General features: G+C 42.8%; 1 protein-coding gene across 2 annotated transcripts; it reads left to right on the top strand.

Annotated features, from left to right (window-relative positions):
- The first annotated feature begins 5,202 nt into the window (after positions 1-5,202).
- On the top strand, positions 5,203-18,972 carry kcnk5b (potassium channel, subfamily K, member 5b). Of its 2 annotated transcripts, none has more exons than XM_017455607.3 (6): positions 5,203-5,225; positions 5,866-6,073; positions 8,461-8,572; positions 14,493-14,659; positions 15,161-15,329; positions 17,906-18,972. In XM_017455607.3, the coding sequence occupies exons 1-6, from the start codon at positions 5,218-5,220 to the stop codon at positions 18,628-18,630; spliced, it is 1,389 nt and encodes a 462-aa protein (XP_017311096.1). In that variant the 5' UTR covers positions 5,203-5,217; the 3' UTR covers positions 18,631-18,972. The 2 variants fall into 2 exon arrangements, with proteins under 2 accessions (XP_017311096.1, XP_017311098.1); XM_017455609.3 differs by lacking the exon at positions 5,203-5,225 and adding an exon at positions 5,508-5,664.
- The last annotated feature ends 818 nt before the right edge of the window (positions 18,973-19,790 follow it).

Here is a 19,790-nt window from a genome sequence, read left to right as displayed (position 1 = left end):
TCTTATAGGCTGTCCGTTTCAGGGTAATTTTAAACTTTCTAAGAAAGAATTGAGTCTGCTCTTCTCTGTATGCTGAAAACTTTCGAAATCATCTGTGCTTCTGTCTTACACTGTTATTACTGTATCTACAAGAAAGAAAAGAGACAAAGAAGACTAGATTTGTCACATAAACATTACAGTACAATGAAATTCCTTCTTGGTATACTGTTAGGAAGATGGGGTCAGAGTGCAGGGTGAGACAGCGCCCCTTGGAGCAGAGAGAGAGAATAACTTTATGGTAGGTATAATGTAAGTGATAAAAGGAACTAATTTGAACATTAAATCTCACTATGAAGTGTTCAAATGAGTAACATTAATAAATTAAACAGTGTAATGTTTTGTAAGTCGCTGTGGTATATGTGGAATAACATACTCCTCTGTGCGGTTATACTAAAGTAACTCCACTTTGGAGGAGTAAATTAGTGCGCTGTGACATTATTCTCATATACAGTACTGTGGAAAAGTATTTGTATTTGAAAAAGTAAACTGATTTCTTCTGTATTTGTGTATATCTCATACTAAATAGTTTTAGATCTTCAAATGAAATACAACATAAATCAAAGGCAACATGAGTAAACATACATATATATACATACATACATATATATACAGTTTTTATTTATATATTTATTAAAGCAAAAAAAGAGAAGTTATCCAACACCTAACACTCGTGAAAAACTAATTGCCCCCTTAAACTTAAAATCTGGTTGTGCCGCCTTTAACAGCAATAACTGCAACCAAACTCTTCTGATAACTGGAGATCAGACTTTCACTTACTTCTAGGACTCGAGTTTCAACTTACGGACTGAAAACCGGACATTCTCCTTTACGATTTTTTGGTAGAGACCAGAATTCATGTTTCCCTCAATTACTGCAAGTTGCCCAGACCCTGAAGCAGCAAAGCATCCCCACACCATCACACTACCTCCACCATGCTTGACCGCAGGTATGATGATCTTTTTGTGGAATTCGGTGTTTGTTTTACGCCAGATGTAACGGGACTCCTCTCTTCCAAACAGTTCCACTTTCCACTGATCAGTCCACAGAGCATTCTCCCAAAAGGTTTGAGGATCATCAAGGAGTGTTTTGGTGAAATTCAGACGAGTCTTAATGTTCTTCTGGGTTAGCAGTGGTTTTTACCTCACCACTCTTCTATGGAGTCATTTTTGCCCAGCGTCTTTCTGATAGTGGAGTCATGAACAGTGACCTTTATTGATGTGAGAGAGGTCTGTAGGTGCTTCAATGTTCTCCTTGGCTCTTTTATGACTTCCTGGATGAGTCGTCGCTGTGCTCTTGGAGGAATTTTGGAAGGTCGGACACTTCTGGGAAGGTTCACTATTGTGCTGAGTTTTTCCATTTGGAGATAACGGCTCTCGCTGTGGTTCTTTGGAGTCCCAGAGCCTTTGAAATAGCTTTGTAAGCCTTCCCAGACTGATGTACTTCAATCACCTTCTTCCTCTTCATTTCTGGAATCTCTTTCAGCTTTGGCGTAGTGTGTTACTGAGTAAGATCTTTTAACCAACTTCATGCTGTTGAAAAAGTTCTATTTAACTGTAGATGTGATTGAACAGGGTTTGCAGTAATCAGGTCTGGTTGTGTCTCGTCCAGCTGATCTCCATTATCAATGCAGTTTCATAGATTTGGGGAATTAGAAACTACGGGGGCAAATACATTTTAACACGGGCCCAGTTGTTTTTGGATAACGTTTTTGCTTCAATAAATAACATCATCATTTAAAATCTGTACTGTGTGTTTACTCAGACTGCCTTTGTTTTATCTTAGATTTTATTGTCATTTCTGAAACAATTTAGTATATCTACACAAAAACCAGAAGAAATCAGGATGGGGCAAATAATTTTTCACAGCACTGTAGCTGCAGAGTGGTCAGAGTGCCCATGCTGACCCCTCTCCACCACTGAACACTACCGAAATCTCCTACAGTGGTCACGTGAGCATCAGAACTGGACCATGGAGCAATGGAAGAAGGTGGCCTGGACTGATGAATCACATAATCACAGCCAAGTACAGGCCTTTACATCAAATATGACAAATACTTATTCACAGCTCTGTAAGAGCATGGTCTGGACTGTGTTATAATGTAATATAAGTCCAGAATCTACATTTCGAAATGATAAAGACTGACGGTTCCTCACAGTGTAATAGGTTCCACATTATAACACACTGTAAAACATTATTAAAGACACAGGATTCCGGTTGTAGAGAGTAATCAGCTGCTGCACAACTTTAAATAAAACTGGAAGAAGCACCTAATATTATAATACATTACATACATGCCTGTGTGTCTGTGTGTGTAAATCTAACTTTCCCCTTAAACCATATTTACTGTATGATTTAGTAACTCACTCACAGAGAGGTGTTTTAACTGTAATAACTAGATATGCACCAATACTAAACTTCTCAGCAAATACGATAACAGATACCGATAGTTCTGCCTTTTATACCTTCTTATAAATTAATGATAATTAATTCCACAATTCTGAAGGAAACACAAATAGAAACTTTATTCTCTCTTTGCTTGTATTTTTCTCATTTGTAAGTCGCTTTGGATAAAAGCGTCTGCTAAGTGAATAAATGTAAATGTAAATGTGTCCATTTCATGTAAATGTGTGTGTGTGTGTGTGTGTGTGTGTGAGAGTGTATGTGAGTAAGTGTGTGTGTGTGTGTGTGTGAGAGAGAGAGAGTGTGTGAGAATGTGTGTGTCTGTGTGTGTGAGTGAGTGTGTGTGTGTGAGAGAGAGAGTGTGTGAGTGTATGTGAGTGTGTGTGTGTGTGAGGGTGTGTGTGTGTGTGTGTGAGAGAGAGAGAGTGTGAGTGAGTGTGTGTCCTCTGACCGAAGCAGAGGATCAGTTCAGCTTCCTGTTTGTTTTGGTCTCATCACCATCCCAAGTGAAACTGATGACTTGTCTTGACTCGTCTGCATATTTCAGGAGTTGAAAGGATTTGTGTTTGGAGGTGCAGTCATTAGTGTAGATGGAGAAGAGCAGTCAGGAGAACATGTATGTGGAGCACCAGTGCTGATGTTTCCAGGTGTTTCCGATCCACTGGGGTGGGACAGTTAGGTGTGGAGTAGATCAGGAATGATTGTGTTAAATGCCGAGCTGAAGCCCACAGATAGAACCCTGGTATAATGTTCTTCAGATGGACCAACAGTACTTTCTCAAATGTCTTCATAACCACAGAGGTCAGGGTGACAGGCCTGTAGTCACTGAGACCTGTGTCTGATTTTTTTTAAAGCATTAAAAAACTTCCCACACACATCTCCAGTGACCTCCTGAAAATGTGTGTGAAGATGGGGGCCAGCTGATTGGCGCAGACCTTCAGAGTGGTGTAGTGTGGTGTGAAGTGGAGTGCTCAGATGTTGTTAAAAGTGCAGAGTGTGAACTGTTGTAATTGTCATCGATGATGTAGAGTGTGGATTGGAGTGGGTGGGGGTGAGGACCTGGTTGTTGGCCAGTTGAAGGTGAAGGTATGACTTATTGCATTTGGCGATGCGGTGAAGGCTTTTCCACACTGGTGCAGGAGCTATGAGTGAGAATTTCTAGTTCAGCTTTTCAGAGAAGTTTCTATTGGCCGTACTAACCTCCCTACTCAATGTCTTGTCCACACTCTTGTAGGTCAGACTGAGCTTTATGAGTTCTGCAGTGAACCAGGGTTTGTCATTGTGTGCCTTCACAAACCCTGGTGTAAGCTGTCACAGTAACCGTAAACTCATCCAGACTGGTGCTTACAAGTTCAGAAATACTCCAGAGGTGCAGTCAGGTCTGTAGCCTGGTCCTGCCCTCCCTGGTCCAGGGATTACTGATGCTGACTGTAGTCAGCAGATATTAGCTTCTGCCTGTAAGTTAGGATGAGATGGAGAAGATGGATAAGATGGATGAGGGAGTGATCAGAGATGTACATCTGTCTGTGTTCAGGCTCATGGCTGAGATCCCCTAAAATTGTGAGAATGGGAGATGATGCAGTTAAAGCAGCATTACTCCAGATAATCACACTGTTGCTGAATCAGTTGAATCAAGACTTCAGTAGTAGTGAATCAGTTCTGAGAGTCAAATATCCGACTCGGTTCTTCAGTGTTATTACCTTAAAGTTCAGAACAGCAGCACACATCAATATTTTACATTTCTACCACTGATATCTATTACTGCTACCGGAAACCGCAGTGTGCCCGAGGCCACGACTACCGCTACTGTGTGTGTGTGTGTCTATGTTTGTGTGTGTTTGTCTGTGTCTGTGTCTATGTGTGTGTGTGTATGTGAGTGTGTTGTGAAAAAATAAAAACCAGGAAGGAGACAGAGGACGTAGGAGCGGTTTAGTGATATATGTGTGTGTGTGTGTAATTGTAACACACACTTGTTACTTTACATTTTTTTTGAGAAGATAAATATAAATGAAAATGATAGATTATATTGTGTATAATTGTTCATCTCCATATTTCAGACCTCAGTGTTAAGGGTGGGGGTGAGGGATATGGTTAGGATGAGGGATAGGGTAAGGGTTAGGGTGGGGGTGAGGGTTAGGGTGAGGGTGATGGTGAATGTTAGGGCGGGGGTTAGGGTGAGGGTATAGGGTTGGGGTTAGGTTGAGGGTGAATGTTAGGGCGGGGTTTAGGGTGGGGGTGAGGGTGAGGGTGACGGCGGGGGTTAGGGTGAGGATATAGGGTTGGGGTTAGGTTGAGGGTGAATGTTAGGGCGGGGTTTAGGGTGGGGGTGAGGGTGAGGGTGAGGGTGAGGGCGGCGGTTAGGGTGAGGGTGAATGTTAGGGCAGGGGTTAGGGTGATGGTATAGTGTGAGGGTGAGGGTTAGGGTGAAGGTTAGGGTGGGGGTTAGGGTGAGGGTGAATGTTAAGGTGGGGGTTAGGGTGATGGTATAGGGTGAGGGCGGCGGTTAGGGTAAGGGTTGTAATCTGACCCCGCAGTCACTGCCGGGTTTAACAAATCTGTGTTTGTCACATGTGCACTACAACATTGTAACACACACATCACAGCACATTGAGCATATCCCAAGTTTTTAGGAAGTTGATCACAGGGTAGGGCAGGACAAAGCGCCCCCTGGAGCAGGGAGGGATAAGGGCCCAACAATAGCAGCTTGGTGTTGCTGAGGCTGGAAACCCACAACCTTCTGATCAGTGATCCAGAGTGATTAATCATTAACCCTACCTCATGTACAGGTGAGAAGTGCTGCTGTGTGTTTGCTGGTGAACTTAGTCTCTCTCTGAACTCGGAGCTGAGGAGACCCGAGATCCCGAGCAGGAATTCCGACTGAACGGGAGTTTTCTTTGGGTTTTCCTGGTGGGAGGGAATTGGGAGTTACGTGTGTTTGAAATCTGAGCTACATTTCACACCGCACTCAGGATCTGGAGTGTGTGTGTGGAGAGAGAGAGAGAGAGAGAGAGAGAGAGGAGACACACACACACACACACAAACACACAGACAGAGAGAGTGAGTGTGTGTGGAGAGAGAGAGAGAGAGAGAGAGAGAGAGAGAGAGAGAGAGACACACACACACACACACAGACAGAGAGAGTGAGTGTGTGTGTGTGGAGAGAGAGAGAGTGGACACACACACACAGAGTGTGTGTCTTGGCGAGCGGGAAAAACTTTCAGTGCGGTAATGTAGTCAGTGTGTGTTTTAGTTGTAGTTTGTGGTGTAGTTATTGTGTGTGTGTGTGTGTGTGTGTGTGTGTGTGTGTGTGTGTGTGTATTAGTGAGTGAAACCGTCGCGTGCTGAGAGTTTAATCCAGGTTATAGCGGTGTGTTCTCTCTCTGTGCGCGCGCTCTCGGTCTGAAGGAATTCCACGTGTGTCTATAGAGAGTTTGGGAGTTTGGGGAAGATGGCGGATAAAGGCTCCTTTCTGACCTCCGTCGTTATCTTCTACCTGTCCATCGGAGCGACTGTGTTTCATCTGCTGGAGGAACCGAACTGGAGAACCGCCGTCCAGCAGTACCAACAGGATAAAGACCGGATCCTCCAAAGGCACCCGTGTCTCACCAAAGACGACCTGGAGACCATCATCCAGGTGAGAACACACACACACACACACACACACACACACACACACACACACACACACACACACACACACTCACATATCTGAATTAATCACACCTGAGCAGCACGCTTCATATTTATTTTACTATTCTGACAGATCATTTTAGATTTTCTAATCCAAAACAGATCTGAAATCACCAAACACACACACACACACACACACACACACACACACACACACACACACACACGTGTTTACACTTGATCACTATTGTGTTCTACTTTTATGAGCGGAAGTTGTTGGGTTAATTCAGGATCTGAAAGGCTGTGTTGTGTTTTTCAGGGTGGTGTTGCACATGGTCACACACACACATACACACACACACACACACACACACACACACACACACACACACACACACACAAAAGACACAGGAATGAGGTGTGTGTGTGTGATGCAGGTGTGTTTGCTAATTTTCCAGCAGTTCAGACGGAAACACATGAGAATGCAGAATCAGTCCTGACTCACGACTCACACACCCGACAAGTCCGTGCCAGACATGTGGTGTTCCTCAGAGAAAAGAACAGAAGGACCCAATGTTCACACACACACACACACACACACACACACACACACACACACGGGGGAAGCTGTAAAAGTGGTGGTTTTGTCCCTGAGTAGTGATCACTCCTACATGTGCACTCCTCCCTTCCTGTTATTCTCTATCTTTATTTACACACTTCCAGCTTTATCACGACACAGAAAGAGACGATATTACCGCTGGAGAAATTCACAAAGAGCTTCTGGAAACTTCCTGGTGTTTTTTTTTTTTTTTAATCTCTATCAACCACAGAGGAACAGAAAGCAGTTAGAGATGAAGCAATGAGAGAAACTTGCTTTGTCATGGTGTGTTTAAATAAAATGGCAGTGTTTTCATTAAAACAGGTTTTAGATGTCAGCGCTGTGCTTTAAGGTGGTTCCTTGTCACGCTGTATGGGATCCTGTATGGTAAAGTGTGTGTGAGTTCTGTAACACAGTGTGTGATAGTGTGTGTCTCTGTGTCGGATTATAAGATCCTCTAACGATGGATCTGCGAGTAAAGATCACCACCACGTCTACGTTCTACTCACGTCATCCATCACCCTGATCCGGAAATCATCTCGAGTAGAAAACAGGCTACACACACACACACACACACACACACACACACTCTTCACAGTGAGTTTGAGGTAATGAGGACATTTTACTGTCCGTTAGCATGTTTTATTTACATTTCTCCATCGTCGCTGCCGTACCTGTAGCAGCGCCGTGACTTCGCCATCGTCCTTCTGGTGGATTTTAGATGAGTGGTGTAGCGGCAGTGCTCACACTCTCAGACTTTACTCACAGATTTCTCTCTCTCTCTCACACACACACACACACACTCCTTTCACACTCCCTAAATAGTGCTCTTTGATGTGAGCAGGAGTGACATCAGTACTGTAATAGAGATGGGGAAATGTTTTGTCTGAGAAAAGTCCATTTGTCCTTTGTCTATAAAAACATTCAGACTATATATATATATATATATATATATATATATATATATATATATATATATATATATATATATATATATATATATATTGTTATGGATCCAGGGTCTGATTATAATATAATAACATCATAATATAAGAACGTCATTGCAGTTTGTTTTGACCTCACACCCATCATTTTACTCCTCGGGCAGAAAATAACACGAACAATTAATTCAGAGTCAGATAACAATAACTCCGTGGTATTCTGTTCATCACTGTGTGTTTTCCCAGCAGGACTTGCTTTATTCTCAGGATGTAATTGAGGAATGTCCCCGTCATCGATTCTGAATACAGAATGTGTGCATGTGTCACTTACAATACTGAACCGTTAGCGATACTGACTCTACAAACGGTTATTAAGCAGTACTAAACACTAAGGTGTGTGTGTGTGAGTGTGTGTGTGTGTGTGTTATTGCTGCAGGTTAGTATGGTGTCTAATCTGGAATAAAAGAAAGCATTTTGATCTTTGTAAAATAACTTAATAAGCTGGATGTGTAGAAATGGAAGGTGTATTTTTATGAAAATGTAGAAATATATTGAATAAATGTTTTTTTTTTTTTGATGTGCAGAAAAAACATATTTATTATATTTAATTTTTTAAATTAACCAATAAGGAGAGAGCGTGCTGCTGTTGTCCAATCAGGTAGTGAGGGTGATTAGTCCAGTTAGGACAGGTGTGGGTAATAGTTATCGGGTTAGTAGCCGTTCAGTATTACCAGGTTAATGTTAGTGTGTAGAGAACATAAACATGTTTAATCCTCATCATCTTCATCATTAAACCTGTGGTTAATGTGTGTGTGTGTGTGTGTGTGTGTGTGTGTGTGTGTGTGTGTGTAGACGGTGGCCACAGCAGCAGGACAGGGTGTCACCATCACTGGAGGGAAAGCCTACAACCCATGGATATGGCAGAACGCCGTCATCTTCGCTGCCACTATCATCACAACCATCGGTAACACACACACACACACACACACACACACACACACACACACACACACACACACACACACACACACACACACACTGCTCTGAACACTTTATCACTTTTATTACAGCTGTTCTCCAAATCAGGTTTTAACGTCATCAAGTGTTTTCTCACTGAACACAAGTTTAACTACCAAAACCTGGAACTCATTAAACCTCACTGTGTGTGTGTGTGTGTGTGTGTGTGTGTGTGTGTGTGTGTGTGTGTGTGTGTATACACACTGATCAGCCATAACATTAAAGCCACTGGCGGGTGAAGTGAATAAGGTTGATGATCTGGTTACAGTCAGTTCTGGAAGTTGACATGTTGGAAACAGGAGAAATGGGTGAGTGTAAGGATCTGAGTGAGTTTGACAAGAGCCAGATTGTGATGGTGTGACGACTGGAGCTGTGTATGGAGCTGTGTAATGGAGCTGTGTATGGAGCTGTGTAATGGAGCGGTGTATGGAGCTGTGTAATGGAGCGGTGTAATGGAGCTGCATATGGAGCTGTGTAATGGAGTGGTGTAATGGAGCTGTGTATGGAGCTGTGTAATGGAGCTGTGTAATGGAGCTGTGTAATGGAGCTGCGTATGGAGCTGTGTAATGGAGTGGTGTAATGGAGTGGTGTAACGGAGCTGTGTAATGGAGCTGTGTAATGGAGCTGCGTATGGAGCTGTGTAATGGAGCTGTGTAATGGAGCTGTGTATGAAGCTGTGTAATGGAGCTGTGTAATGGAGTGGTGTAATGGAGCTGTTTAATGGAGCTGCGTATGGAGCTGTGTAACGGAGCTGTGTAACGGAGCTGTGTAACGGAGCTGCGTATGGAGCTGTGTATGGAGCTGTGTAATGGAGCGGTGTAATGGAGCTGCGTATGGAGCTGTGTATGGAGCTGTGTAATGGAGCTGTGTATGGAGCTGCATATGGAGCTGTGTAATGGAACTGTGTAATGGAACTGTGTAATGGAGCTGTGTAATGGAGCTGCATATTGTTGTGGATAAAAATGACATGAAATAAACATGAGGGAGACTTAGTATGAGTAAAATGTAATTTTATTGGTAATTCACAGGACTGGTGGGTGCGTAATCTGGAGGAGAGCAGTAGGGGGAAGAAAATGGGGTGCGTCCTGGGGACATGGGATAGTCAGCGAAGGTGAAGTGAGAGGACCACTGAGAGTGGGGCGGACTGGTAGGTGAGAAGAGGGAAGAATGGTCGGGGCCCAGGTCAGAGAAGGTGACATCTTCCTCAGACTGAAAGCTGGAGGGGGGTTCTGGCTGGGTAGAGGCGTCAATACACACGTTCACGGGGCAGATTCTGTATCGGAGATGGGGGGGAACCCCGCATTTCCATTTCCAGAGGGGGTGCTGCGAAGAACGTTAAGTAGCACCATGATTTCAGCAGTGAGATGCGCAAGCTGATAATGAGTGTCCAGATCCAGATCCAGAACCAGATCCAGATCCAGATCCAGTAAAGGGGAGAAGAAGGACTGACGATGGGCACCTAGACACACAGAAGCGGTATTAGGCGGATATTGACAAATTTTATTTACACTTTAAAGATCTTGAAGAGTACTACACTATGGTTTATTAGTCGAAGAGTCAAACAGAAGTATAAGAGCTGAGGAGTGCTAACACACACACACACACTCTCGCACAGTCAAGGGCGGGCATGTAGACATAACACACACACATAACATTATAACTTTATAAGAATAATAAGAAGGAGTATTAAGATATTATAAGGGTAATATCTTATAATAATAAAAAACTCTTTATAAAATACAGAATAGTAGGATATGTAGGACAGTAGAAGGGTAATATAATGATATTATGAAGTAGGAAGTACAGTAAACCGTTTTTCAAGCAGTATAACTATATCTAAAATAGAGATATAGAGCAAATATGAAAATAAATTATAAACTAGAAATACAGAATAATGTAACTTACTCATAATTCAGATGGTGAACATTCTTGTCTCGTAAGGAAGGCCTTAATTTTAAGAGAAAACCATGAGGAGCCAGTTATAAGGGTAGCTGAGTCAAGCTTGCCCCCCCCCCCCCCCCCCCCCGCGAGATAATAGTGAGACCAAGGTCACTCTAGATTGTTTTGTCTCTCCACTTTTGAAGCTAATGGTAAATTGAAATACCCTGTTTTAGAATCTATTGGTAAGTTGAAAAGCCCTGTTTTTTTTAGCTAATAGTAAGTTGAATAGCCCTTTTTTAGAACATAATAGTAAGGTAGATGAGCTCTTTTTTAACCCTATTGGTATTGATATCATAGTCTTTCTGAAACATATGGGTTATTTAGTGTGTAAATACAGTATAAATACTGGAGCTTAAGCTCAGGGTATCAGATCACTTCTGAGAATTCTCATCGGTGTGGATCTCGTGTGGTGGAACGGAACCAATAAATCTGGACCCTTGCTTCTTCTCACTCACGGCTGGTGTCCAACGGGGCTCAGACTGGGCTCAGAGGTAGATGTGAGTATTTGCTTCTATGTTGAATTTTAAGTGTTTTGGGGTAATAGGCTAAATTTGAGCCAGCAGTATGGAGCTGTGTATGGAGCTGTGTATGGAGCTGTGTAATGGAGTGGTGTAATGGAGCGGTGTAATGGAGCTACGTATGGAGCTGTGTAATGGAGCTGTGTAATGGAGCTGTGTAATGGAGCTGTGTAATGGAGCGGTGTAATGGAGCTGTGTAATGGAGTGGTGTAATGGAGCGGTGTAATGGAGCTGCATATGGAGCTGTGTAATGGAGTGGTGTAATGGAGCTGTGTAATGGAGCTGTGTAATGGAGTGGTGTAATGGAGCTGCGTATGGAGCTGTGTAATGGAGCTGCGTATGGAGCTGTGTAATGGAGCTGTGTAATGGAGCTGTGTAATGGAGTGGTGTAATGGAGCTGCGTATGGAGCTGTGTAATGGAGCTGCGTATGGAGCTGTGTAATGGAGCTGTGTAATGGAGCTGTGTAATGGAGTGGTGTAATGGAGCTGCGTATGGAGCTGTGTAATGGAGCTGCGTATGGAGCTGTGTAATGGAGCGGTGTAATGGAGCGGTGTAATGGAGCTGTGTAATGGAGCGGTGTAATGGAGCGGTGTAATGGAGCGGTGTAATGGAGTAGTGTAATGGAGTAGTGTAATGGAGTAGTGTAATGGAGTAGTGTAATGGAGTGGTGTAATGGAGTGGTGTAATGGAGCTGTGTAATGGAGCGGTGTAATGGAGCTGTGTAATGGAGTAGTGTAATGGAGTGGTGTAATGGAGCTGTGTAATGGAGCTGTGTAATGGAGTGGTGTAATGGAGTGGTGTAATGGAGCTGTGTAATGGAGTGGTGTAATGGAGCTGCATATGGAGCTGTGTAATGGAGTGGTGTAATGGAGCTGCGTATGGAGCTGTGTAATGGAGCTGCGTATGGAGCTGTGTAATGGAGCGGTGTAATGGAGCGGTGTAATGGAGCTGTGTAATGGAGCTGTGTAATGGAGCAGTGTAATGGAGCTGTGTAATGGAGCTGTGTAATGGAGCGGTGTAATGGAGCGGTGTAATGGAGCTGTGTAATGGAGCGGTGTAATGGAGCGGTGTAATGGAGCGGTGTAATGGAGCTGTGTAATGGAGCTGTGTAATGGAGCGGTGTAATGGAGCGGTGTAATGGAGCTGTGTAATGGAGCGGTGTAATGGAGCTGTGTATGGAGCTGTGTAATGGAGCGGTGTAATGGAGCTGTGTAATGGAGCGGTGTAATGGAGCGGTGTAATGGAGCGGTGTAATGGAGCGGTGTAATGGAGCTGTGTAATGGAGCTGTGTAATGGAGCGGTGTAATGGAGCTGTGTAATGGAGCGGTGTAATGGAGCGGTGTAATGGAGCGGTGTAATGGAGCTGTGTAATGGAGCTGTGTAATGGAGCGGTGTAATGGAGCTGTGTAATGGAGCGGTGTAATGGAGCTGTGTAATGGAGCTGTGTAATGGAGCGGTGTAATGGAGCTGTGTATGGAGCTGTGTAATGGAGCGGTGTAATGGAGCTGTGTAATGGAGCTGTGTAATGGAGCTGTGTAATGGAGCGGTGTAATGGAGCGGTGTAATGGAGCTGTGTAATGGAGCTGTGTAATGGAGCTGTGTAATGGAGCGGTGTAATGGAGCGGTGTAATGGAGCTGTGTAATGGAGTGGTGTAATGGAGCTGTGTAATGGAGCTGTGTATGGAGCTGTATACAGTGCTGTGAAAAAGATTTCTTTTGTGTTTGTGTACATCTCATACTAAATAGTTTTAGATCTTCAAATGAAGTACAACATGAAACCTGAGTAAACACACTACACAGTTTTTATTTATATATTTATTAAAGCAAAAAAAGAGAAGTTATCCAACACCTATCACTCGTGAAAAACTAATTGCCCCCTTAAACTTAAAATCTGGTTGTGCCGCCTTTAACAGCAATAACTGCAACCAAACTCTTCTGATAACTGGAGATCAGACTTTCACTTACTTCTAGGACTCGAGTTTCAACTTACGGACTGAAAACCGGACATTCTCCTTTAGGATTTTTTGGTAGAGAGCAGAATTCATGTTTCCCTCAATTACTGCAAGTTGCCCAGACCCTGAAGCAGCAAAGCATCCCCACACCATCACACTACCTCCACCATGCTTGACCGTAGGTATGATGATCTTTTTGTGGAATTCGGTGTTTGTTTTACGCCAGATGTGACGGGACTCCTGTCTTCCAAACAGTTCCACTTTCCACTGATCAGTCCACAGAGCATTCTCCCAAAAGGTTTGAGGATCATCAAGGAGTGTTTTGGTGAAATTCAGACGAGTCTTAATGTTCTTCTGGGTTAACAGGGGTTTTTACCTCACCACTCTTCTATGGAGCCATTTTTGCCCAGCGTCTTTCTGATAGTGGAGTCATGAACAGTGACCTTTATTGATGCAGGAGAGGCATGTAGTTTCTTTGATGTTGTCCTTGGCTCTTTTGTGACTTCCTGGATGAGTCGTCGCTGTGCTCTTGGAGGAATTTTGGAAGGTCGGTCAGAGCGGCGTTGATTAAGGCATAACTGTATAATTATGGTGCGTTTGACCTGAGGTTGCCTTGAGTGTATATACACACATTAGCTTTATATCCATATCAGACATATTCACTTGTTAAATCTCTAATGCTGACTGTACAGTTCACTGTTCTGAGTACAATATACATCACTCAGCACAGTTAACTGGCTTGCTTATTGCTAACAGAAGATGAACATGGCCGTGTCTGTGTTTTTCCCCACTTCGTAAGTCAGACCTGTTGAGGTGGAAAATGAGTCAGTCCAACCTGCACATTATCACTTACAAGGCAAGTCGAACGCAGCGGCAGTCTCTGACGGTCACTGTGTAAAACACAACATTAACATAAATTAAAATAAAGTAAATATCATTCAATTTAATTAAATAGGCAAGAAGGCCACAATTCTCAGTTCTTTTATTCTTATGAATTGATTCATTTGACTCACTTCAATGAGTCATTCAGACAGAAGTGTTTCAGTTCAAGTTACTGAGTGATGGAGAATAAAATATATTTGTTTATGTCCTGGTTAAGGTTAAAGATTAATAAAGTTTAAGGTTAAATATGTTTTCTAATTCCTCCTGTTGCAGTTGGTTCAGTGTTGTTCCATGTTTTCATCTTTCATTGTTTCTTCATTCAGCAGTAGTCTGTTTTTAACATGTGAGTCATAAAGCCATAAACATCTCTCTCCTGTTATAAACACTGGACATTTTTAATGATTTGGACTTGAGAACTTTTACATATTGTGTTCTTTAGAGTTTATTCACTGATATTTACTGAATGTTTTTATACCTTTATATAATCTTACATTAGTTTTCAGCTCCATGCTACAGTGAATGGATAATAAACTCTAAAGATGTTCAGAATTTTGGAACACTGTGTGTGTGCAGGTTATGGTCAGGTTGCTCCGAAGACGGTGGGTGGGCGTATCTTCTGCATCATATTCGGTTTATGTGGAATTCCGCTGTGTCTCACATGGATCAGTGAACTCGGAAAGTTCTTTAGCAGCAGAACCAAACGTCTGAGTCAGACTCTACTGCACCGTCGATTCAATGTGGTAATACACACACACACACACACACACACACGCGCGCGCACGCAAAGTCTTTCAATAGAATAGAAACACAGTTGTGATCTTTTTCTCCAGTGAGTCGTTTAGTAAGTCGTCCAGGAGCTGTGACTCTGCTCCACCTGACACTGACTCTTCCTCGTCTCTCTGTACAACACCCGCTCTGAAAATGAATGCCCTTGGGCTCACCGTTCTTTTCTTTGTGTGTGTGTGTGTGTGTGTGTGTGTGTGCGCATGTGCACGTGTGTGTGTGTGTGCATGCATGCATGTGTGTGTGTGTGTGTGCATGCGTGCGTGTGTGTATGTGTGCGCGCGTGTGTGTATATGTCCATGTGTGTGCGCGTGTATGTGTGTGTGCGCGTGTATGTGTGTGTGCGCGTGTGTATGTGTGTGCGCGTGTGTATGTGTGTGCGCGTGTGTGTATGTGTGTGCGCGTGTGTGTATGTGTGTGTGCGCGCGCGCGTGTGTGTGTGTGTGTGTGTGTTACAGAAAAAGGTACAGTTGATCTGCACTACGTTGTTCCTGTTGTGGGGTTTGCTGTTCCACCTGCTCATCCCTCCGTTCATCTTCATGTGTATGGAGGAGTGGACGTATCTGGAAGGGCTTTACTTCTGCTTCATCACGCTCACCACCGTGGGCTTTGGAGACTACGTAGCAGGTACGTTAACGGCCTCCGCTTGATTAATGAGGATGATGAATGACGGTGGTGAGGGTTGTGCGAAACCATCTTCACAAACTTACTAGCTTACATTCCTCCATGGATCGGACATGTTTGTCTAGAACGTCCCACAGACGCGGGATCGGATTGAGATCTGGGGAATTTGGAGGAATTTTGAAGTGACCGTGGATCCTCTGCTCGTCTATGTGGTCTATAAGTGTGTGGGAGCAAGTACAGGCTCAGTTTTCCTTCAAATTTCTGACCTTACCAGTGTTTGAAATATTTTCATTAAAATTGATGTAATCGCAACTGGTCTAAAGTCATTAAGAGTTTTGGGACTACTAGATTTAGGAACAGGAACTACCACAGCATCCTACCAAACCTTGGGTACATGCTGTGCCTGTAGAGACTTATTAAAAATTTAGTGGAATACAGAACTCAATTCTTTTGCACAAGATTTAAGTAAAGAGCCAGAGATATGATCCGGTCCATGACTCTTACCGAGAGGAAGATCTTTTCCACATCCTTTATGTCAAAGTGCTGATTATCCTCAAGTTTATACCTCAGTTCCTGAAAAGTATCAAAACGGTTATAAAAATAATTAAGAGCTTTAAAAACTCAGTGTCTGAATTGAAGACATCCTGGACGAGCTGACTGCAGTTAGAGTGTTCATGTTATACCAGGCTTATTTAAAGCCATCTTGTTCTGTAATTCAGATTTATAATTCTGTTTTCCTTTAAGATTTTTATTTTCAGCTCCGTAGTAGCTGCATGTAGATCAGAGGAAACGCCCTGTTTAAAAACAAGTTTCTTTCTCTGTATGCTGGACTAACAGATTTAATCCCTCATGATTTGTTATTAGGGTGAATGATCATATCCCTACAAAAGGCAGCATATGAACATGTTATATCAACAAGTTCGTCCAAATCATCCCCACAGGATTGTTTAAACATGTCCCAGGGCGTGCAAACATACCATTCCTGCAGACAAAGCACAGATTCCTCAGTCCAAACCTTTATGTTCTTTCTCGCTCTCCTTAAAACCGTGTTTTTATATATATATATATATATATATATACACACATATATTCATGGGCAGTAAATGCACACGGTTATGATCCGCAGAACCCAGTGAAGGTAGTGGGAGTGATTCATAAGCATCCTCTACTGACCCATAACAAAGATCTAATGTCTTATCCTGCCTAGTTGGACAGGAGACATTTAGATGAAAAACTGTAAGTGTCTTTTTCAGGGACACATGGCCCATGGTTAAAACGCAGTATGAAGTAAGTTTGGTGTTTCAGGTGAAATCCACTGCAGTTTATGCACCACATCGAAACTAGTACTGGAGGCAGAGGCGGCTTTTACCTTCTGGTGGATACACACTATTGTCATAAAAAGCTGTGGAACTCGCGAGGCAGGTAGAAAGGACGTAACAATACTGATAAAAGTTCAACATCTGGCATACATGCATTCTCTAACAGTCATGGAGCTACAATATTGTTTATTAAAATATAAACATACCCCACCACCTTCAACCTTTCACTGGCCACTGATATTAGGGTATACCGTTACCATGAAGAGGTGTACTCGGTCTGGAACAATGTTTAGGTAGGTGGTATGTGTTAAAGTAACATCCACATGAATGCCAGGACCCAACGTTTCCCAGCAGAACATTGCCCAGAGCATCACACTTCCTCCACCAGCTCGCCTTCTTCCATTGCTCCATGGTCCAGTTCTGAAGCTCACAAGCCCATTGTAGGATCTTTCATATGTAATTTATGAAAAAAACATCTCAGTGTTTATTGGACAGTGCTCTTCACTTGTCCCTCCTGATGCACAGCTTCTCCTTATGGTGACTGGGAGATCTCTCCAAGGGGCGGAACCTTATAACCTTCCTGTCGATCACTGAAACGGTATTGAACATGACTGACATCGCAAACTTAAACACTATATAACGACAATATCCTTTCAATGAACTCAGAGCTATTTGTCAATAATTATTCAATCTAATATTCTGAAGAATCTCCTTCAGGAAGCCAAAGTGATCAGAATAAAATCTGCTTTATTATTATTATTATTATTATTATTATTATTATTACTGTATTTTGTAAACACTTTACAGAAACAGAATTTTTCTGTCATTTCTGAACTTGTACTGTAAAAGTTAATGAATTATTGACATTATACAACATAACTCTTCTTGTATAAAGCATTTCTTCCCCTGTTTTATTAAATTATATTTTCTTCACAACAAGCCCAGTCAACACCATTTCTGTAGCGTTGTTGACTTTGGTTTCCATGGCTACATCACAAACACAGATTTCAGTCTTCGTAGCCACAGTACAGTCCTTAATTCTGCACCTTAAACCACAAGAAATCTTCACAACATTTCTGTCTTTTAAACTCAGTAATACCTGGTTTTGGTGGGAGATGATGGAAAAGTTTCCTGAGGTGATAAACCGTGATAAATAGTGCTAACTGGTAGCTGTTTATCTCCTGAAATCCCACCTGAGACTAGCTAGCTAAGTTAGCTCCAGACAGCTAAAGTACATTCATTGTTGTTGTCTGATTCCAGGTGTGAACACAGGCCTGACCTACAAAGCTCCATACCGGTTCTGTGTGGAGTTATGGATCTACATGGGCCTGGCATGGCTTTCTCTTTTCTTCAGCTGGAATGTCAACATGGTGGTGGTAGCCCACAAAGTCCTGAAGAAACGCAGACAGATGCGTCACAAGCTTTCTCCTGTTCAGCTGGAGCAGATACACAAAGCACCACTGCCTCATGCACCCAGCATTGTTGACATCTTCAAGTTCATGTCGGAGAAAGGTGAGGACTATAGCGACGTGATCCGAGCCATCGGCACAGCTGAGAAGAAGAAGAAGCAGCAGGAGGAGGAGCTCACACGATCCAAGAGCTGCAGTGAACTCCTCAAACAGATGGTGGTGCCTCTGGAACAGTCGCCACGCCAGAAACGCAGATTCAGCATCGGAGACAATGTCTACATGGTCATCTCCAGAGCCAGAGGTTCCACTGGAGATCTGGACGAGTGCAGATCCCTTCATGAGGAACTGAGCCATGATCCGGACCTGGAAAAGGAAAAGTGTTCAGAAAAGGAAATTCTAAAGAGAGCAGGAAGTTTAGAATGGGACTCAAGCAATGTCTTACAGAGATCCATTCAGATCCCCAGCTTCAGGTTTAGCTTCGACACCGACGACTCAGGAACCCAGGAAGAGCCCTCAAGGTTCTCTGTGACCAGAGTGAATGAGGATTTATTAGAGAAAGGTGAAGGACCAGGGTGAGGAGCAGAGATCTCCTTCCAACATTCTTCACCGCTTACAGCACACAGTTAGGCTAATTCATTGAGAACATTTAAGTCTAGAACCAGACAAGAACCTGGTGAAAACATGATTTGGAACACAGCCCTTCAGAACATTGTTATTAGTTAGGTAATGAATGACTGATTGTTGTAAACCTGCTGTCAATAAGTGTGTGTGTGTGTGTGTGTGTGTGTGTGTGTGTGTGTGTGTGTGTGTGTGTGTGTGTGTGTTTCATGCTTGACTTGTTTCAGATGAGTGATAAACTGTAAATAAATGCCTTTTTATACATGCTTTAAAATAAAATATCCTGAGATGTACAATTCAGTTCAGTTTTATTGTATTCAGTGGACATTGTCTCAAAGCAGCTTTACAGAAACATAAACACAGGATAAAGAATTGAAATGTGAGAATTTTTCCCTATTGAGCAGCCGGTAAAAAGTTGTGTGGGAGAACGTGTTGTTCCTCAGAGTGAGATAAACACACAGGAAACAGACCCCCGTATCTGACCTGCCTCACTTCTGAGGAGGGAAAATAAACAGGAAGTGGATTTCTGTCATGTGTCATGTGGACATTTTGGCCGGTTATGAGACAGTTTGGTGGGGTGTGAGACAGTTAGGCAGGGTGTGAGACAGTTCCCTGAGAGTCAGAAGGAGTAAATTGTAGAATATTAGGGAAGTCATGCTGGTAAGATGAGTCTCGCTGATAAACACATGTATAGGTTTATATAGGGTTAGGGTTAGAAGTTAGGGGTTGGGGTTAGTGTTAGAGGTTAGGGTCACTCATGTACGGGTTTGTATATAATTGCTACAGCAGAGTTTCTCCTGAAATAAATGTGCTTTTATTTTGTGTGACATTCACAGCTCTTTACTGCCCTCCACAGGAGAACCGCAATAACTACACTAACACCAAAAGATTCACTTCGCATGATTTAACTTGGTCTAATGTGTTCGAGCCAGATAAAAGTCTGAGCAAGAATTTAACGTGAAATAATCTACACACTGTTCATAATCTACTCTGCTAACACTAGTGATCAGTTCTCGTTTATTACAGTGAGTGTGTAATTAATCAAACAAAACCACCGTGAAGCTATGTTTGAAATTCTCACAAACACTGTGTAATACAGTACAATACACACAATAATA

This window comes from Ictalurus punctatus, chromosome 25 (assembly GCF_001660625.3).
Source record: "Ictalurus punctatus breed USDA103 chromosome 25, Coco_2.0, whole genome shotgun sequence".
NCBI lineage: Eukaryota > Metazoa > Chordata > Actinopteri > Siluriformes > Ictaluridae > Ictalurus > Ictalurus punctatus.
The sequence above is the reverse complement of the archived record's forward strand: the minus strand, read 5'-3'. Positions and strand labels throughout refer to the sequence as shown.